The 23308-nt window shown below is 34.0% G+C and overlaps 1 protein-coding gene across 1 annotated transcript; it reads right to left on the reverse strand.

The window, feature by feature from the left end:
• Positions 1-3094: 3094 nt before the first annotated feature.
• LOC148781394 (protein DMR6-LIKE OXYGENASE 1-like) lies at positions 3095-23081 on the reverse strand. The gene is made up of 6 exons (XM_088871062.1): positions 22800-23081; positions 21710-22034; positions 16761-16996; positions 15799-16043; positions 12165-12486; positions 3095-3190 (listed from the first exon to the last, which is right to left on the reverse strand). The coding sequence occupies exons 1-6, from the start codon at positions 23079-23081 to the stop codon at positions 3095-3097; spliced, it is 1506 nt and encodes a 501-aa protein (XP_088727188.1).
• Between the last annotated feature and the right edge of the window lie 227 nt (positions 23082-23308).

Below are 23308 nucleotides of genomic sequence, written 5' to 3' on the forward strand. Positions count from 1 at the left end.
CTCTCTCTCCCCTTCCCCGTGTCGCTCACTCTCTCTCTCCCCCTTAGAGAGACAAAGAGGGTGAATATTATAGAGAGAGAAATTTGGGGGGTATATATCACGTAAAGAGATGAAGGGTTTAAAATATATCTTTTTTATATTTGTTAGTGCTAAAAAAATAGTTAAAAGTACGTATGGTTAATCAAGGGGTTAGGAGATATATTTTGACTCATTCGGTCTATTAAGATATAGAAACAAAAAATAGAGGGAACGATGGTATTTCCCCTTTAAAAATTATTTCTACTAAACTTGAAATGATAATTGGAAGAGCATTTGCATCATAAAAATGGATGTCACGTATTCATTAGAATATTTTTTACATAGATGGGGGAAGCCTACAAATGATCCAATGTGAAGAGAACATGCAAGACTATGCCTACAAAACACCCTTTGTGGAGAGCACATGCGGGGTAAGTTGACTCAGGGTTTTTAAAAAGGACACGGTTTTGGTGAGCCACCGGCTCATCAAAAAAGGTGTGTCTCCTTATGCATTAGGTATCAATGTTAATGATGGATGTTGAAAATTATAATTTCACTATATCAAATCGGAGGGTGGAAAAACATATGAAAAACCGTAATTTTTAACTTTCAAAAATAAAATATTCTATATACGTAAACCACAATAGTTGAGATTATCAAATCTTAAATGTTTGAGATGGATATTTTACGAGTGATTGTAGAGTTATAGTATGCAGGACCAAGAATCCCAAATACCATGATCCCACCCAAGATCGTGTACATAGAAGGCTAAATGTGAAGTAGACAAATACAACTACAAATCGAGTACAAGAAATAAAACAAAAATTAAAAACCATACCACCACAACACATGATTTACGTGGTTAACCCCATAAGGCTATATTCATAGTTTTGGCAAGTAGAAATCCAATATTACAATGACGATTACAATTTTTTTATCACAAAATATATACCTATTTCTAAACATCAGTAAGAACCTTATTGATCTTCCCTTCTAAACCCGCTCTCTCGACCAAGTAACACAAATGATCAACATCTTCTTCTCCTACCGCTACCAAAAAGAGCAACTTGAAAGTAATCAAGAGACTTTCTCTCTGTGTTTTCTCTCTCTCTCTTGGAGACTTATCTCCATATTCAAGATTCCTTCCCATAACCCCTAGGAGGTGACCCTCAAAAGGATGCAATTGGTCCTCTTTTATAGAGATCGCTTGGGCTTTATTTTATTCCCCAAAGAAGCCCCCATTTTCTTTTTCATATTACTCTCAATTTTTTTAATAAAATATAGGTATAGTGACTTTGACTATCAACAAATCTAACAATCTCCACCTTGACCATAAAAATCACCAAATTCATTTTGCCGACTTTCATTAAATAGATTTATTAATTTCTTATCACTTGCTTCTATTGTGGAAATTTCTAAAACATTTGGCATCCTTATTTCTCCAGGCCTAGCTTGTGGAACAGAGATTCTCAAATACCGGGATCCTACCCAAGATTGTATACATAGATGGCCAAACGCAACAGGATCGCATATTTACCAGTGAGTCGGATGAGTCACCAAACACGTTTCCTTTAAAGAATGCCGATCCGGATTGGATCGTTGGATCGCATCAAAAATTGTTGAAACACAAAGCCTCATTCACACATTGTTTTTCTTAAATCGTGTATATCAAAGTGGGACTATTTTTTTTTTTTTTTTCGTTATTTTTAACACACCACTCGTTACGAGATAGTCAATTAAGCTTTAAGTCACCTACTTGATAGAGCACTTTTATACCTCAGATCTTATTAACTTTCATTATTCCCTAACTCTTGGACGAGTGTGCATATCAGAAGTGTGCATCCAATTAACTTTCATTATTCCCTAACTTTAATACAAAGGCCTTTTATCCAAATGATGGTGGAGGGGTGGGCATATCAGGAGCAGTTGTGGTGGTAAGTCTCAGTTGTAAAGTATGGGAACGATAGGCATGAGCCATTTCTTCCACTAAACAGATAGTTGCCAAAGATGTGAGATGAATGGTTGGTAGCGGAAATGAGACTTCCTTTTCCCATTTTAAATAACTCAGAGATAGGCCACGATGAAGGAAAAAAACCCTCGAATTGATTATCTCGACATCAAGATGTATGATATGAAAAAAAAAAAAGATTTTGAGTACCAAAAATAGTGCAACTTGCGACACATTATCTAGACCGTTCATTTTCAAGATTTTCATATGTTTATAGATCTACTTGATTTTAACCATTTTTTAAGTTTAAAACTTTATATTTAAAGATAAAAATAGATTACAAATAATCCAAAGAATTGTTTACACCAAAAATACATGTTATTATAAAATTTGGAGGTGCGCCTTAATTGGATTGTTTAAGTTTGCAACCTTACACAAATCCCCAAAATAAAATTAATTTTGAGCCATTAGATTTCAACGTTGTGAAATCTCCTATAATGGAAAGGTGCTTGCGTACCCTTCTACCCGTCCACGATATTTTTGTTTGTTTGTTTTTCTTTCTCCCTCTATTTTCTTATATTTTGCATTCCTTTTACCCTTTTTTGTTCACAGATGTCAATAGTGATAGGATGCAGAAGCAGGTATAAGTACTTCAGGGAGAAAATCAAACTGGAACCACAACAATAATAATAATAATAATAAGTTGATAGAATATACCATCTCTCAATTTCTGAAAGGGAATTCACCCCAAAATGAACAGACATCTCCCTTTATATAAACTCTGAACAAAACAAATAATTAAAGAAATAAAAGAACAACAACAAATCTCTCTCTCTTCCATGTTTTTCCTTTCCCACCCTATTTTCTCACTCTTTATCTCCCTATTTTTTTCTCTTTCCTCCTGTTTCTCTCTAATCTCCTAACTTTTAACTCCCCTTTATTTATCTCTCTTTCAAGGTTGGCTTTATCCTATCTAAAACCCTCAATTTTTATCTAGATCTCCTTAAATCTCGTGTTAACTTTTCTTTCAAAAAGATAATTAAAATAATCTCTACTTATACTAAAGACCTATTTCCTAAACCAAAAGCAAATCATGCACCGACCTTGAGCATATAAAACTCAAATATTTTAGGGACCATAAAATGTTGGCAATGAAATTCGAGAGGATGTAGAATTCGTAATTGCACGGTGTTCCACGTTTTTTAACCTCCCATTGCTGATGACCTAAACCATTCACACCAACACATAAAGCTCTCTATTTTTTTGTATGATAAAGCACATGATACCACAGGACAGAAAGTAAAAGAATATAAGAGAGATAAAAAACTAAAAAGAACTAGTGAAGATATTCGAGTCCCCAAAGAGCATACTTCTGTGGGGGGGGGGGGGGGGGGGGGGGGGAATAATTTAGTAATGTATATCTACTCCCTCAGCTAGGACACATATTTGGTGGGTTTTCTCAACTTGAAGCTTTAGAATCAACTTAAGAAATTAGAATCACTGGATCAGTATTAAAACAAATAAAAAATAAAAGAAGTTATCATACTGTCCAAAATTTGAATGCATTCCATATAATCGGTGACCTACTCGAAGACCTGGTGGGGTTTTATCTAAGGAAGTAAATGGACAGTATACTTCCGAGGGAGTAGAATATCATTTGGGATTTGAACCAAGGGAATGAATCTGCAATATGCTTTTGTGGGTATGCATAAAATCTCTTTGGAATAACCAATTGCCAAGTAAAAATTATACATAAAATCACATCACTACGACCCTCATATGTCCAATGGAAATAGTTGGAGTGTGTTGTTGTACCGCTCAAAGAAAATCAAAACCCTGAGCCGGAAGAACAACATACCCCAACCGTCCAGGAATGACATCTGACTATCGAGATGACATTTATTTTCCTACATTGGACTCCCAAAAATCATATCTAGCCATTTTTCTATGTTGTGGAAAGAAAGATGCTTTTCAAATTGGATCCATGAAACACATCGAGCCTTAATATTACAATTTCTTATTCAGCTAGGCAGGGTGGCAGGGCACCATAACATGACGCCGTGAATTCCAGTTCTACCATAAGTAAGAAATTCATTTCTCATTAAATTTCCCCCCAAAAACACCCAAAAACAAAAGGTGATGGTTATTATAAACAATGTGAGCCTAGTATTGACATATGTGAATACTTTGTAACTCCTTGTATAAAAATAGCACAATGCGATTAATTCATTTATAAAACAAATTAAAGACATTTAGTTAGTATAAATAATGTGAGCCTAGTATTGACCTATGTGAAAACTTGGAAACTCCTTGTTTAAAAATAGCGCCATATGATGTGTAATATGGGCTGCATTGAAAGTATCATAAGAAGAGCCCAGTTATTATAAAGGTTAACTAGGCTGCATCATAAGATTAATGAGAAGTGCTCTGTATCGTACCTGCAATTGGTCGGCTATATTAGCGACAAAAGCATTTTTCTCCTGTTTCACGATGATACATTTTCCATCTTTGAGCACTTGAAATCCTCCAACTTTTTCTTGCCAAAGAACTGTAATGCCATTCGGATCGGAATGCCCTGGCAGCCCAAGCGTTTGGTTGGGATCTGGACAAGGGGGATAGTAATTTATCGACTGTATTTGATTATGCGTGCCAAATTTCTCATTCAAATATCCAGAATCAAGTCCAAGTCCTTCAGATAATAGAGCCAAGAGCTTTAGTATCAATGCCCTGATCTCAAGAACATACTTGCTGGCTACCTCCCTACAAGAAGAGGTCTCCACTGTGTTAGATAAGCTTGAGAAAAAAAACAAATATGAAAGGCGGTTTTAGGGGGGAAACCAGGCCAATATCGATACTTTGTCCAAATGGATTTGGTCCTGGCTGATTCCCAGTCCAAATCGACAGATTCATATCTGGATAGCCGGGTTTCAAATATATATTGATTATGTGCCACAACCAATTGATGAAAACAAAGAAAAAAAGAAAAGAACCTTCAATAGCTATCTCTCTTGAGTTGGGTATAGAAAGTCTCTAGTAACTAGTTTTTCCGAATGTCACAACTATTAGTAAAATGTAGTTATAGGGGCCCTTGAATGATAATTAATACTGTCATCTGAAACTAACAGACCAAGCTCAATATTATTTTATTAGTTGTTTTGTACATACATTGTAACATATAATATTTAATATTTTATTTTTATTTTTTAAACTTTGTTGTTTTGTGTTATTTGTGACTAAAAACTCGTGATATTCAGAAAAATTATTTTAAATAAAATAAAGATAGCTTTGAAAAAAGATAAACTTATATGTAAAATTCCATATAAGTTTTTCATATAATTTTATAAGAGACATTGTCAAAGAATAAATAATCTATTATCAAGATTTACTTTATTGAAGTAGTAAATTATTAGTGATAATGATTTGATCCCAACAAGCCTAGAATTTCTAGTCGATAAAACCCATCATTAGAATAGATGGAAGCATGCCTGTCGTTTTATAATAGAAGCAAGATTTCGAAGGAAAAAATGGTGTTTAACCAGAAAGAAAAAGGACAATTTCATATAGACCCCACAAAAATTCAATTTCGTAACAACCCCTCTCCCATTTTTCCTATCGTGCGGCATTAATTTTTGAAAGTATATATGATTCCATCCCCTCCTCATTTCCTCCCCTTACTTTGTTTTCATTAACGCAATAACTACCCCAAACAAAATAAGCTATTTTTTCCAATCCTCTCTCTCTCTTTTGAAAAATTTAAGGAAAACATTGTGGAAAGGGTGATGCATATTTTGTCACATTTATTGATGATTTTTAAAGAAAAACATGTGTTTCTATGCTGAAAAAGACATCAGACGCCATTGATTAGACAAAAAAATTTAAAGCGTTGGGAGAAAATCATAAAGGTAAGAACATCAAGTGTGTAAAAACCGATAATGAGGGGGAACTTTATCCTAGTGAATTAAATAATTTTTATAGTGAACATGGTATTGCTAGGACATTGACAGATCGTGAAACACCTCAACAAACTGGTATTGTTGATAAGATTAATCGTACCACTATAGAGCGTGCTAGGTGTATATTAAGTGTTGTCGGGTTAGAGTAGTGTTCTGAGCAGAAGCAGTTAGTACAGCTTGTTTCCTAATTATGATGTCTCACAGCTCTGTTATTAGCTACAAGAACTAGAAGTGGTTTGGACAGGTAAACCTTTTGATTATTCTTTCCTTCATGTTTTTAGGTGTGCTGCATATTAATTTATTCTAAAGGAGAAAAGAACTAAGTTGGATGCAAAATCAAAACAGTGTGCTTTTATTAGCTCTTTTGATAGTTCAAAGGGTTATAGCTCATGGGATCCTACTAACTACAGGATTATAGTTAGCCGAGATATTATCTTTAATGAAAATTCGATGCAGAAAAAAAAAAAAGATAAGCCAGATGCAAAAACTATTGAGAAGGAATGCACCCATGAGAACCAGCGAGATAATGATCAGAACCAAGAACCTGAAATTATCCAAGTGCTTGAAAAATATTTAGGTAGTGTTGAATTGAGAAGATCCGCTAGACTTAAGAAGACTCATATGGGGCTCAACGTCTAGGTCTTGTCTTACACTTACCTAACTGAGGAGGGGGAATCATGTTCTTATCGTGAAGCATGTGGGGTCGAGGAAGCTTGTCAATAGAGAGTATCCAAGGAAGAAAAGATGGAAGGCCTATAGATAAATAAGACTCGGACCTCGTCTAATTATGAGATGAGCGAAAGGCAGTTGGTAGCAAGTGGGTCTTCAAGAAAAATAAAACTTCTGATGATACTATTGAAATGTAAAGAGCTCGATTGGTTTTGAAAGACTATGCTCAAATATTAGGTATTGTTTTTTATGAGATTTTTTCTCTTGTTGTGCACATGTCCACTATTAGAGTTGTTTTACTGATGATTACTATTCTTGATTTTAAGTTGAAACAAATATATGTGAAAAGTCCTTTTTTTAATGATGACTTAAAAAAATAAATTTATATGACCCAACCTGAAGGCTTTGTTAAGGAAGGTAAAAAGAATTTGTTTGTAGGCTTAGGAAATCATTGTATGGGTCGAAACAGGCGTCGAGATGTTGGTACAAATGATTTGACACTTTCATATTGAGCTTGAATTTTTATAAATGTGAAGCCGTCCATTGTACATATTTTCATGAATGTAGTGATGGAAATGTTACTACCTTGTTATTATATGTCAATGACATGATTATTGCATAACCAAACAAAGAGAATATTGCAACACTTAAAGCTCAGTTGACTAGAGAATTTGAGATAAATGATTTGAGAGTCATTAATCGAATTCCTAGGATGCATGTAATAAAGGCAAGAAAAACAAGAAAATATGGTTAACCATAACAGTTATGTGGAGAGATCTGTAGGGCTTCAATATCCAAAATGCCAAACAAGTTAGTACCTCATTCCTATGCATATGATTTTGCCTTTGAAACATTGTCCTAGGACCGAAGCAGAGACGACACAGATGTCTCGAGTACCAAATACATCAGCAGTAGGGAGGTTCATGTTTGTTATCACTAGTATCATATGTGACATAACACAAGCAGTGGGAGTTGTGAGCAGATATAAGGTAAATTCTGGTCCTTATCAATGGACTATTGTGAAGTGGATCCATCGGTATTTGAAGGGAATTTGCAGTGCTGGTAGTTGTTGCAATAGAAAGGATTTGAAAGTCACTGATTGTGTTGATGCAGATTTTGCAAGGAACTTGGATATACCAGATATGGTTTTTCTTTGGGAGGTGGTGCAGTTAGTTGATTATCATAGTTGCAATCTGTGATGACTTTGTTTTCCACAGTGGCTGAATATATGTTATTTACTTATGCATCCAAAGAAGCAATTTGGCTAAACATTTTACTTGGTGAATTCTGATTTGTGCAAAAAAGTTTACCGCGTCATTACGATAACCAGAGTGCCTTGTTTCTAGCAAGGAATTTAATCTTCTATGAAGTGACTAAATATATTGATGTTCAATATCACATTATCCATGATGTAGTACAACATGAAAGAATTTTATTGCAAAAAATTCAGTGATGAAAATTCAACGAATATGTTAACTAAGCCCATTAGAAAGGGGAAGTTCACTTGGTGTAGGACTTCCTTGGAGTTTGTAGTCACTTGATGATTAATAACCGGTGGGCAACAATTTTTAGAACTGGCTAAGTAAAAATATAAACTTGTCTTCAAGCGAGAGAATGTTAATAACATGAATACATGTTTCCTATTTTTAAGAAACTTCATTTTTTTATATAATTACTTAGATTTCTTATATATATAGTAATCCTATTTTGTAGGATTTGAAACCATGTGGACATGGGAAAGAGGGTACCCATGGGAAGAGGGAAACCTTTCCTAACTCCTATAACATAGGGAGAGAGAAGAAGGGTCACGTGATTGCATATGAGTTACCTCTTTAAAAAAGTCATGTTTTGTAGAGAGAGAAAACAATGCAAGGAAAAGTTTAGCGAAATGGTTAGTTTTCTTTAGCTTTTGGGTTGGTGTTCTAGAGAGAGAAAGACTATGATTCAGGGCTTGAGAGAGCATGTAGTCCCTCGTATTCTCCATGCCTGCGTATTAATTTCCTGATTAGCGAAAGAGAACTTTGATATCCAGTATATATAGGAAACTTGCCAAACCACGTAAATCTTTTTATCACTATCTTTTCTCTCTTTGTATAGTTTTTCTTTCCTTCATATTTAGAAAACCTTGGTTTTTATCCTCTATAATTTTCACCCTAAAGTAGAGGCCAAAATGCCCACTTACTTATGCTTCTTTAAATAAATAAAAATAAAATAGGACCATATACCGTATGACCAAACAATTTCTAGCCATAAACAGAAAGAAATGTATACAATGATACAATTTACTTTTGATACAAAGATGTGAGATTTGAGATCAAGTAGTTGAGGGTATGTCATTGTTTGGGCACAAAGTCCAAAATAATATTTTTTGAGTGTTACGATACAATTTCATCTCTTGAATTTCACATCCAATAATCGTGACCTCCTTGTATAAAAAATAAATGATCTCACAGTATACAAACCTTAAAGATAATCATGGTCCAACCAATGTGATAGAAGGATGCCGAGCGGGTGGATGACACTGTACCAAGCCACCTACCCATGCTGGGTCTACTTACTTTCATTAGCGCCTAAGAACAGATTGGACGGTGATGACCCTTATAATCATGGATTTTCCATCATCATACATAGTATAGTTAGGGAAAGTATAGAATGAGATCATTTATCTTTGATACAAGGTGGTCACATTAGTCTTGACCATTGGATGTGAAATTGGGTGGTTGCAATTATTTCATTGATCAAGCTCCAACTTCAAAAGGAATTTTTTCGAATTTTGTAACACATCGAAGCTATCAAATTTCACATCGAACCGTAAAAGATCTCATGGTATACAATCCATGTTAGTTATATCATGATGGAGTTTACACCATCATACGGATCATAGTTATATTATGCCAAATACAAGCACACTATGCAACATATAGCTTTTAAAACTACTAGGACCATCGGACGGTCTTCACCTCTCTAGGACCATACACTAATTTGGACTTTTCTATCTCTCTAGGACCACAGACAATTTTTTTTTTCCTCTCTCTAGGGCGAGACCATATTGTTGGGCCACATTTTAGCCATCGAATCTTGACCACTATTAGGGCTTATCTCTCTAGGACGAGAGCATAGGATTGATTGACATCTTAGCTGTCAAATTTTGATCTGAGCTGAACGGTAATTTAGAAAAGGATGTAGTTTCAATAAGGCCTACGCTTTAGGAAAGTAAAATAAAGTCTCATCTCAAATCCTCATACATCTAGGCAACAAAAATCTCCATAACGGCTCTAAAATCAATTTCCAACACCAACATTCAAATTTGAAATTCATAAAATAGCACAAATCATGTGGATGTATATGCTTATTTTTGGGACGAAATGGATGGTCTCGATAATTTGTTAATATACACTATTTTTAGAACTAGAAATTGTTTTTTTTGTTTTCCACAATCGTAATGTTCAAGCTCAGATTATCTATGTAAAGGTTTTAAATTGCTTGAATTGTAATTTTTGTTGAGTTATATGGCGAAGCTTTACTTATTTTCATAGGGCTGCACTACTATTAAAATTTTTCCTGTAGAAAAAAAGTATTCCAAGTGCATATTGTCTAGGGAAAACTATAGGAAAAACCATAGATACCCCCAAATCGAACTTTCTAGATATTCCCAAGTATTTTTTATTTTTTATACCACACTAATGATTTGAATTTATTTTGCACTACTCCCAGCACAAAGGGTGACTTTTTTGGACCAAATTATCTTCGATTTAATCCACATTTCCCGCTCCAACTCTCTCTTACCTCGTTTGACCCAAAATGTGCAAAAACGACACAATTTTATTATAAATCCGTCTAACGTATTGTGTTCCAGACTAGTAGAATCTCAATATCCGAAGCCGGTCTAGCACATTTTCTGTAGGACCGACACATTGTCAAAAGCAAATCCAACACATTTTATTGCCAAAAATGACAATTTTGAAGATAAAAATTCAGTCCGACATATTTTTGTGCATAACTGGCACATATTGGGCATCAAACATGGATTAAAATAGGAGGTATTTTTGTTCTAAATGACCCTGCTTTATGATTTAGCGGGGTAGTTGCAAAAATAAAAAGTTTTGGTGTTAGGAAATGATTCAAAAAGTATTGGGGGAATACATGCTTAGAAAGTAGGGTCATAATTTTTCAAAAATAATAGGCACCTCCAAATTTTACTTTCGAGGCACCCCCCTAATACAATTCCGACACAACATGTGTCGGACCAGCTTATGCTGAAATTGTGCTGGCCCAGAATAGGCCTAGAGAGAGAAAGCAGAAAACAAGGGATAAACTGAGGATATTCTAGTCCAAAAGAAGTTACAATTTTTGCTTTAAAAAAGACAAAGTTGGGATTAACAGTGTGATATCAAAAGTTTTTTTTTTTTTTGGGGTGGCGGGGTGGGTTACAAGGGATAACTTTAGAAATTCTAATTTGGTACATTTATCTAACATCTCACTTAGGTATTTGATTTATTTTTATTAATATCCCTAAAAATTCTAATTTGGTGGGTAACTATAATTTTCCTAATTATATAACACCCATATAGGTATTTGATTTTATTTTTATGAAAGTAACATGGAAAATATTTTTATAAGGTGCACGTTAGGGACCTATTGTGAAAGATTGTTCTAGCTCCAAGTCGATCATTTCAACCTCCACATGTAACAATATAAAAAATTTGTCCTCTAAAAATGGCATATCTGATACATATTATCTAGATTATCTAATTTCAAGAGTTTTTAGTATTTATAAATATGCTCGATCTCTCTATTATTGAAACTTTAGATTTCATAGCGCTGCAGCCACAGTATGAAGGAATATAGGCATACATGACTTAGATTTGTTGATCTTAATAATAAATCAAAGAAAATACTAAAAAAGTTATTCTTAAGAAAACAACTCTTAATCACTCACAGCTATAGGATGTAAAATAATTGAATTTGTAATCACCATTTAGTGTCGAAAATTAGAAAAATATATAAAAATACTATTCACTTTTAATACAAGGAGGTCACAACCATACTTGTCTGTCGTAATCAACTTCTAATTACTATTAGCAATTGTCATCTCATGGTAACAAAGATACATGGTCTCATAGTACACACTCTTTAACAAATTTAAACAAAAATACCTGTAATTTTCTTGCTTTTGGGGCCAGGAGTCGATGTAATCCTCTAATGGATGGCATGGATACCTCAAAAAATCTCTCCATAACTGAACCTTGCTTTTAAAGTTAAAACTTGTGCAAACTCTAACTTGTGTTTAGGGGTCCTCGGAGTAAAGCTTTGCTCTTTCTTCAATGGGCATCTCAAAAAATTATGGTCTTTTGTTTTTTTAATTCATTTATAAAAAAAATTCAAGACATTTAGTTCGTATAAATAATGTGAGCTTAGTATTGACATATGCGAAAACTTGGAAACTCCATGTTTAAAAATAGCGCCATATGATTTGTAATATGGGCTGTATTGAAAGTATCATAAGAAGAGCCCAGTTATTATAAAGGTAAACAAGGCTGCATCATAAGAATAATGAGAAATGCACTGTATCGTACCTGCAATTGATCGGCTATATTAACCACAAAAGCATTTTTCTCCGGTTTCACGATGGTCCATTTTCCATCTTTGAGCACTTGCAATCCTTCTACTTCATCTTGCAAAAGAACTGTAATGCCATTAGGATCGGAATGCCCTGGTAGCCCAAGTGTTAGGTTGGGATCTGGACATGGAGGATAGTAATTTATCAACTGTATTTGCTTATGCGTGCCAAATTTCTCATAAAAATAACCAGAATCAAGTCCAAGTCCTTCAAATGATAGAGCCAAGAGCTTTAGTATCAATGCCCTGATCTCAAGAGCATACTTGCTAGCTACCTCCCTACAAGAAGAGGTCTCCACTGTGTTAGACAAGCTTGAAAACAAAAAAGAAAAATATGAAGGGGGGTTTTAGGGGGGAAACAAGGCCAGTATCAATACTTTGCCAGAATGGATTTGGTCTTGGCCGATTCCCAGTCCAGATCGACGATTTCATATCTAGATAGCCGGGTTTCAAATATATATTGATTATGTGCCACAACCAAATGATGAAAACAAGGAAAAGAAAAAAAGTACCTTCAAATGTATCTCTCTTGAGTTGGGTATAGAAAGTCTCTAGCAGCTAGTTTGTCCAAATGTCACAAATATTAGTAAAACATAGTTATAGGGGCCCTTGAATGACAGTTAATACCGTCAGACTATTTGATGTGAAACTAACATACCCAACTCAATATTATTTTATTAGTTGTTTTCTACATACATTGTGACATAATATTGAATAATTTGTTATTATTTTTTAAACATTGTTGTTTGGTGTTATTTATGGCAAAAAATAAGTGATATATATAGGAAACTTGCCAAACCACGTAAATCTTTTTGTCACTATCTTTTCTTTCTTTGTAATATTTTTCTTTCCTTCATGTTTCGAAAACCTTGGTTTTTATCCTCCATAATTTTCACCCTAAAGTAGAGGCCCAAATGCCCAATTACTTACCCTTTTTTAAATAAATAGAATTAACACAAGACCATATTCCATATGACCAAACAATTTCTAGCCATAAATATAAAGGAATGTATACAATGATAGTATTAACTTTTGATACCAAGCCACCTAGCCATGCTGGTTCTACTTACGTTCATCAGCGCCTAAGAACAGATTGGACAGTGATGACAGTTATAATCATACAGATTATAGTTAGAGAAAGTACAGAATGATACCATTTATCTTAGATACAAGGTGGTCACATTAATCTTGACTATTGGATGTGAAATTGGGTGGCTGCAATTATTCCATTGACCAAGCTCCAACTTCAAAAGGAATTTTTTCGAATTTTGTAACACATCTAAGCTATCAAATTTCATATCGAATGGTAAATGATCTCATTGTATACAATCCATGTTAGTTATATCATGATGGAGTTTACACCATCATACAGATCATAGTTATATTATGCCAAATACAAGCACACTATGCAACCTATAGCTTTCAAAACGACTAGGACCATCGGGCGGTCTTCACCTCTCTAGGACCATACACTAATTTGGACTTTTCTATCTCTCTAAGACAACAGACAAAAAAAAATTTCCTCTCTCTTGGGCGAGACCATATTGTTGAGCCACATTTTAGCCATCGAATCTTGACCACTATTAGGGCTTATCTCTCTAGGGCGAGAGCATAGGATTGATTGACATCTTAGCTGTCAATTTTTTATCCGAGCTGAACGAGAATTTAGAAAAGGATGAAGTTTCAATAAGGCTTAAGCTTTATGAAAGTAAAATAAAGTCTCATCTCAAATCCTCATACATCTAGGAAACAAAATCTCCATAATGGCTCTAAAATCAATTTCCACCACCGACTTTCAAATTTGAAATTCACAAAATAGCACAAATCCTGTGGATGTATATGCTTATTTTTGGGACCAAATTGATGGTCTAGATAATTTGTTAATATATACTATTTTTAGAACTTGAAATCGCTTTTTTTTTTTTCCTCAACCACAATGTTCAAGCTCAGATTATCAATGTAAAGGTTTTTCAAAGCTTGAATTGTAATTTTCGATGAGTTATATGGTGAAGCTTTACTTATTTTCATACGGCTGCACTACTATTAAACAATTTTCCTGTAGAAAAAAAGTATTCCAAGTGCAAATTGATTAGGAAAAACTATAAAAAAAACCATAGATACCCCAAAATCGAACATTCTAGATAATCCGTAGTATTTTTTATTTTTTATACCACACTAATGATTTGAATTTATTTTGCACTAGTCCGAGCACAAAGGGTGACTTTTTTGGATAAAAATATCTTCATTTTAATCCACACGTCCCACTCCAACGCTCTCTAACTTGGTTTGACACAAAATGTGCCAGAACAACACAGTTTCATTATAAATCGGTCTGACGTATTTTGTGCTGGACTAGTGGAATCTCAATATCCGAAGCCGGTCTGGCACATTTTTTGTAGGACCGGCACATTCTCAAAAGCCAATCCAACACTTTTTTGTACCAAAAATGACCATTTTGAAGAAAAAAATTCAGTCCGACATATTTTTGTGCATAACTGGCACATATTGGGCATCAAACATGGATTAAAATAGGGGGTATTTTGGGGTTAGGGAATGATTCAAAAAGTATTGGGGGATTACATGCTTAGAAGTAGGGTCATAATTTTTCAAGAATTATAGGCACCTCCAAATTTTACTTTCAAGGCTTCCACTTGATACAATTCCGACACAACATGTGTCGGACCAGCTTATATTGAAATTGTGCTGGCCCAGCATAGGCTTAGAAAGAGAAAGCGGGAAACAAGGGTAAAACTTAAGAAATTATAGTCCAAAAGAAGTTACAATTTTTGCTTTAGATGGGCATAAAAAGACAATGTTGGGATCAATAGTGTGATATCAAAAGATTTTTTTTTTTGGGGTGGCGGGGTGAGTTACGGGGGTTATCCCTAGAAATTCTAATTTGGTACATTTATCTAACTTCTCACTTAGGCATTTGATTTATTTTTATTGATATCCCTAGGAATTCTAATTTGGTGGGTAATTATAATTTTTCCAATTACATAACATCTCATTTAGGTATTTGATTTTATTTTAATGAAAGTAACATGGAAAATATTTTTATAAAGTGCACGTTAGGGACCAATTGTGAAAGATTGTTCTAGCTCCCAGTCGATAATTTCAACCGCCACATGTACCAATATAAAAAATTTAACTTCTAAAAATAGTATATCTGGTACATATTATCTAGATTATCTAATTTTAATAGTTTTAAGTATTTATAGATATGCTCGATCTCTCTATTATTGAAACTTTAGACTTCATAGCGCCGCAGCCACAATATGGAGGAATATACGCATACATGACTTAGATTTGTTGATCTTATTAATAAATCAAAGAAAATATTAAAAATTTATTCTTAAGAAAAATGACTCTTAATCACTCAAAGCTGTAGGATGTAAAATAATTGAATTTGTAATCACCGTTTAGTGTCAAAAATATATAAAAAGGCTATTTACTTTTAATACAAAGAGGTCACAACCATACTTATCTGTTATAATCAACATCTAATTATTATTAGCAATTGTGATCTCTCTGTAACAAAGATAAATGGTCTCATAGTACACACTCTCTAACAAATTTAAACATAAATACCTATATTTTTCTGGCTTTTGGGGCCATGAGTCGATGTAATCCTCTAATGGATGGCATGGATGCCTCAAAAAATCTCTCCATAACTGAACCTTGCTTTTAAAGTTAAAACTTGTGCATACTCTAACATGTGTTTTGGGGTCCTCAGAATAAAGCTTGGCTCTCTCTTCAATGGGCATCTCAAAAAACTCTGTGGCAACACCCCGAATGTCTTGAATAACATCTTCCGGAACCCCATGGTTAATGATCTAGTCCAATAGATTTAACAAGAAGAGCAATATTAACTCATTGCAGGGGAAAGAGAGAACGATCAGGCAAGTGAACATATTGATGACCAGTGTTACAAATCACCACCCGGGGAAGGATTTGAGCCATGGGCCGGGTGTGGGTAACCTGGAACCAGTCTGGGTAACCTGTACTAACCAAGCAGATCTGAGCCAGGCTAAAAAGGGTTAAACGTTTTTAGATAAACTCAAAACAAAGAATAAATATGTTTAAATTTTAATAAAAACAAAATACAAAAAATAGTGAAAAATAGGTAGGGGTATTTTAAAAAAGAAAAAGTTTATACAGAGCCGAAGCTCTAAACAATCAAATTAGTGCAAAGCTCAAAATTTCATTAGAAGAGGATGTTTTGATGCCCAAGTGAAATCAAATTGATCATCCCAACATCAAGATGCACTGACATCAAGAAAACAAAATGGATTTCGAGTTTTAGAAATACGGCATCTTATAATGCATTTTTGGACCGTCAATTTTATGGATTTCAAGATTTTGTAGAAAAAAGGGATGGATGAAGTTCATGAAAGTTTAAAGTATTTTTCTGATAATTTCCCTTTTTCCTTTTGAGTTCCTCGCTTGACCACCCTAAACGGCCAAAACCAGCCACAATCAGCTGCCGGTTCCAGGCAATCTGTACCTTTTTGTTGTGGAAGAAATGAGAGAGAGAGAGAGAGAGAGATGACCTGAAAAAATCCATAGTCTTCAGAGGCTTTTGATATCTGCTTGATAATATTTTGATGACCTAAACCATCAGAAAGACGACTGAGATTGATTGCAGGAATGGATTCATAAAGGGATTCATCGGAAGAGAACTTGGGTCGTTCTTCAAGAGGAAGGATGTACTTTTCTTTCAAATATTTGGAGTTGACACCAGTGCTTATGAGTTTCTCTAATCCTTTAGCAACCTCTGCCAAGGCCGCTGATGAGAGAAAAAATCTGCCCACATTTCGTTGTACAGCATCCACTTTTGTGATCCAACTCAGGAGTCTAATACCTTTGTCTATTATCTGCTACTCTATCATCACCGTCCATTTAAATGTAATTTTCTTTTTATTTAAAAATACTTTTAATCATTTTTATTTAGTTATGTTTAAAAAAAAACCTAAACCCTAAAATTCAAAAATTATTATAAATCAAATAAAAAATAAAATATAAACTTAATTTTTAGCCAATAGAAACAGTATTTGTGAAATCTAAATTTAAATTTTCTCCCTCCATTTTCCTATAGTGTGCATTCCCTTTTACCTATTTTTCCCATAGATATCTATAGTGATATTATTTCCAAATAAGGTGAGATACATTGACACAAGTAGGTTTGACCATAGCCTCCTTGTTCTACTCATGTGATAAGGACAAAGTTTTTGTGAGTCAACGGACTCATAAAAACATGTGTCTCCTCATTTAGGAGACATGCATCCTTGTTGTACCTCCTCACAACAGGTGCTGCTAACTCACTAAATATACTTTTTATAAGACTATAATAAAGTAATAATTTCCATATTATCTTATAATTTTGATATGTTATTAGCAATTTTGCTTCTTCATAGTTGGCACTAATTCTCTAAAGTTATTTTTATATTTAGTTAGTTATAGGTAGGCATTATATATGTTTAAACAAATTATCCATCATAGCAATTATGTATTGGTTTTTCATTTTTTTTTTTTGCTGGTTGTTCTATTTAGAAATGGGAAAATATCTTCATACCTCCCAATTTTAAGTTTTATATCTCAGTCGATCGAAGTTTTCAAAACATATCTTGGGTTATAAAAATTCTATGTTTTATATCTTTTAACCCCCTACGCTAAGTTTATCCCTTTCAAACCTAGTTTTTTGCCCCAAACAAATATTAGAAAGACATATCCTTTCTAAACATCATCATTTCCCTTTTCACGTAATTTTCTTCTAAATCTGTCTCTCTACCTGTTTTCCCACTCTCTCTCCCTTTTCTCGTGTCGCTCACTCTCTCTCCCCCCATTAGAGAGACAAAGAGGGTGAATGTTAAAGAGAGAGAAATTTGGGGGGAATATGTAATGTAAAGCGATGAAGGTTTTCAAATGAGCATACCTTTTTTATATTTGTCACTGCTAAAAAAATAGTTAAAAGTGGGCAAACTTAATCATGGGGTTAGGAGATATATTTTAAATCATTCGGTCTATTAAGCTATGAAAACCAAAAAAATGAGGGAACGAGGATATTTCCCCTTTAAAAATTATTTCTACTAAATTTGAAATGATATATGGAGGAGCATTAGCATCATAATAATGGATGTTACATATTCATTAGAATATTTTTTACATATTGTCTCATTCCTCATTTTATTATAAGGGGAGAGAGTGATAGATGAGGGAAGCCTACAAAACACCCTTTGTGGAGAGCACATGCAGGGTAAGTTGACCCAGGGTTTTTAAAAAGGACACGGTTTTGGTGAGCCACTTCCTCACCAAAATAGGCGTGTCTCCTTATGCATTAGGCATCCATATTAATGATGGACGTCGAAAAATATAATTTCACTATATCAAAATGGAGGGTGGAAAAACATATTAAAAACCATAATTTTTTATTTTCAAAAATAAAATATTCTATATACGTACACCACAATAGTTGAGATTATGAAATCTTAAATGTTTGAGATGGATATTTTAAGAGTGATTGTAGGGTTAATAGGACCCTGTTGTATGCGAAACTTAGAATCTCAAATACCATGATCCCACCCAATATCGTGTACGTAGAAGGCTAAATGTAAAGTAGACAAATACAACTACAACTCGAGTGCAAGAAATAAAACAATAATAAAAAACCATTCCACCACAATACATGATTTACTTGGTTAACCCCATAAGGCTATATTCATAGTTTTGGCAAGTAGAAATCCACTATTACAATGATGATTACAATTTTTTGTTACAAAAGATATACCTATTTCTAAACATCAGTAAGAACGTTATTGATCTTCCCTTCTAAACCCACTCTCCCGACCAAGTAACACAAATGATCAACATCTTCTCCTACCGTTATACTTCTACCGAAAAGAGCAACTTGAGAGAAATCGATAGACTTTCTCTATTTTTTTTCTCTCTCTCTCTTGGTGACCTATCTCCATATTGAAGTTTCCTTCCCATAACCCCTAGGAGGTGACCCTCAAAAGGATGAGTATTATGTCTTCCTTTGGTCCTCTTTTAAATAGATCACTTGGGCTTTATTTAGTTCCCCAAAGAAGCCCCCTTTTTCTCTTCTCATATTACTCTCAATTTTTTGAATAAAACATAGGAATAGTGACTGACTATCAACAAATCTAACAATCTCCACCTTGATCGTAAAAATCACCAAATTCATCTTGCCGACTTTCATTGAATAGATTTCTTAATTTCCTATACCAATTGTAAGGTTACCAAAAACCCTAGTTTGCAGATCCGAGAATCTCAAATATCGAGATCCTACCCAAGATCGTGTACATAATTGGTCAAAACCAACAGGATCGCAAATTTACCGGTGAGTCGGTTGAGTCACCAAACACATTTCCTTTAAAGAATGCCGATCTAGATTGGATCGTTGGATCGCATCAAAAATTGTTGACATAAAGCCTCATTCACACATGGTTTTTCCTAAATTGTGTACATCAAATTGGGACTATTTTTTTTTATTATTTCTTTATTTTTAACACAGCACTCATTACAAGATGGTCAAATAAGCTTAAGTCACCTACTTGATAGGGCACTTTTATACCTTGCATCCTATTACCTTTCATTATTCCCTCACGTTGGACTAACTCTTGGAGGAGTGTGCATATCAGAAGTGTACATCCAATTAACTTTCATTATTCCTTAACGTTAAAATAGAGGCCTTTTATCCAAATGATGGTGGAGGAGTGTGCATATCAAGAGCAGTTGTGGTGTCAAGTCTCAGTTGCAAAGTATGGGAACAATAGGCATGAGCCATTTCTTCCACTAAACAGTTAGTTGCCAAAGGTGTGAGATGAATGGTTGGTAGGGGAAATGAGACTTCCTTTTCCTAATTCAAAAAGCTCGGAGTTAGGCCAATGAAATGCACGGCTATGAAGAAAAAAAACCCTTGAATTGATCATCTCGACATCGAGATGTATGATAGGAAGAAAAAAAAAAAAAAAAGATTTTGAGTACAAAAAATAGTACATCTTGCAACACATTCTCTAGACCGTTCAGTTTCAAGATTTTCATATGTTTATAGATCTACTTGGTTTTAACCATTTTTTAATTTTAAAATTTTATATTTAAAAATAAAAATAGATTTTAAATAATCAAAAGAATTTTTTACATGAAAAATACATGTTATCATAAAATTTGGAGGTTTGCAACCTTATACAAACCCCCAAAATAAAATTAATTTTGAGCAATTAGATTTCAACATTGTGAAATCTCCTATTATGGAAAGGTGCTTGCGCACCCTTCTACCCGTCCACGATATTTTTGTTCGTTGTTTTTTCTTTCTCCCTCTATTTTCTTATATTTTGCTTTCCCTTTACCCTTTTTGTTCATAGATGTCCATAGTGATATGATGCGGAAGCAAGTATAAGTACTCCAGGGAGAAAATAAAACTTGAAGAACAACAATAATAACAATAATAATAAGTTGATAGAATAAACCATCTCTCAATTTCTGCAAGGCAATTCACCGGAAAATGAAGAGACATCTCCCTTTAAATAAACTTTGAACAAAACAAATAACTAAAGAAATAAAAGAACGACAAAAGTTATCTCTCTCTTTCATGTTTTTCCACTTCCACCCTATTTTCTTACTCTTTATCTCCATATTTTTTTCTCTTTCCTCCTGTTTCCCTCTAATCTCCTAACTTTTAACTCCCCTTTATTTATCTCTCTTTCAAGATTGGCTTTATCCTATCTAAAATCCTCAATTTATATCTAGATCTCCTTAAATCTCGTGTTAACTTCTCTTTCGAAAAGATAATTAAAGATAATCTGTACTTATACTAAAGACCTATTTCCTAAACCAAAAGCAAATCATGCACCGACCTAACTTATCTCCCCTGGTTGGGAGTAGATTGACCTTGAGCTTATAGAACTCAAATATTTAGAGAACTTCACGAAAATTGGTGATCGAATGCCTCTGGGAAAGAAAAGAAGCCTATGAGAGAGAAAAGAACCTCAGAGAGGGCAAACCTAGATAGATAAAGTCATTAGAACAAATCAAACAGTTCAAAAAAACTTACTTCTTGTTCTAGCTCCCAGTCGATCATTTCAACCTCCACATGTACCAATATAAAAAATTTAACTTCTAAAAAAAGTATATCTGCTACATATTATCTAGATTATCTAATTTTAAGAGTTTTAAGTTTTTATAGATATGCTCGCACTCTCTATTATCCAAACTTTAGATTTCAAAGCGCTGCAGCCACAGTATGAAGGAATATAGGCATACATGACTTAGATTTGTTGATCCTATTAATAAATCAAAAAAAATTTAAAAAAGTTATTCTTAAGAAAAACAATTCTTAATCACTCCCAGCTGTAGGATGTAAAATAATTGAATTTTTAATCACTATTTTTGGTCGAAAATTAGAAAAATATATAAAAAGGCTATTTGCTTTTATTACGAGGAGGTCACAACCATACTTCTGCCATAATCAACATCTAATTACTATTAACAATTGTGATCTTTTTGTAACAAAGATAAATGGTCTTATAGTACACACTCTCTAACAAATTTAAACCTAAATACCTGTAACTTTCTGGCTTTTGGGGCCATGAGTCGAGGTAATCCTTTAATGGATGGCATGGATGCCTCAGAAAATCTCTCCATAACTGAACCTTACTTTTAAAGTTAAAACTTTTGCAAACTCTAACTTGTGTTTTGGGGTCCCCAGCGTAAAGCTTTGCTCTCTCTTCAATGGGCATCTCAAAAAACTCAGTGGCAACACCTAGCATGTCTTGAATAACATCTTCTGGAACCCCATGGTTAATGATCTAGTCCAATACCTTTAACAAGAAGAACAATATTAACTAATTGTAGGGGAAAGAGAGAACGATCAGGCAGGTGAACATATTGATGACCAGTGTTACAAATCACCACCCGGGAATGGACCCGAGCCATGGGCCGGGTCCGGGCAACCTGGAACCAATCTGGGTAACCGTTCCTAACCAAGCAGATCTGGGCCAGGCTAAAAAGGGTTGAACATTTTTAGATAAACTCAAAAAATACGATAAATATGTTTAAAATTTAATCAAAACAAAATACAAAAAATAGTGAAAAATAAGTAGGGGTATTTTAAAAAAGAAAAAGTTTATATAGAGCCGAGGCTCTAAACAATCAAATAAGCGCACAGCTCAAAACTTTCACTAGAAGAGGTTGTTTTGATGCCCAAAAATCATCAAATTGATCATCTCGACATCAAGATGCGTAGACATCAGGAAAAAAAATTGGATTTCAAGTTTTAGAAATAGGGCATCTTATAATGCATTTTTGGACCGTCAATTTTATGGATTTCAATATTTTGAAGAAAAAAGGGACGGATGAAGATCATGAAAGCTGAGAATATTTATTTTATTTTTTATAAGACGAAATATGAAGTATATTTTTTATAATTTCCTTTTTTTATTTCGAGTTCCACACATGACCACCCTAAACGGCCAAAACCAGCCACAATCAGATGCCGGTTCCAGGTAATACGTACGGTTTTGTTATGGAAGAAATGAGAGAGAGAGAGAGAGAGAGAGAGAGAAAGAGATGACCTGAAAAAATCCATAGTCTTCAGAGGCTTTAGAGATCTGCCGGATAATATTTTGTCGACTTAAACCATCAAAAACACGACTGAGATCGATTACTTGAATGGATTCCGAAAGGGATTCATCGGAAGTGAACTTGGGTTGTTCTTCAAGAGGATGGATGTACTTTTCTTTCAAATATTTGGAGTTGACGCCATTGCTTTTGAGTTTCTCCAATCCTTTAGCAACCTCTGCCTTGGCCGCTGATAAGAGACCAAATCTGCCCACTTTTCGCTGTATAGCATCCATTTTTGTGAGCCAACTCAGGAGTCTAATACCTTTGTTTATTATCTGCTATTCTATCATCACCGTCAATTTAAATATCATTTTGTTTTTATTTAAAAATACTTTTAATCATTTTTATTTAGTTATGTTTAAAAAAAAGCCTAAACCTCAAAATTCAGATAAATATTTTAAATCAAATAAAAAATAAAATATAAACTTAATTTTTAGCCACTAGAAACAACATTGTGAAA

This window comes from Amborella trichopoda, chromosome 7 (assembly GCF_054954075.1).
Source record: "Amborella trichopoda isolate Santa Cruz 75 chromosome 7, AtrichopodaSantaCruz75HAP2 v2.0, whole genome shotgun sequence".
Taxonomy (NCBI): Eukaryota; Viridiplantae; Streptophyta; class Magnoliopsida; order Amborellales; family Amborellaceae; genus Amborella; species Amborella trichopoda.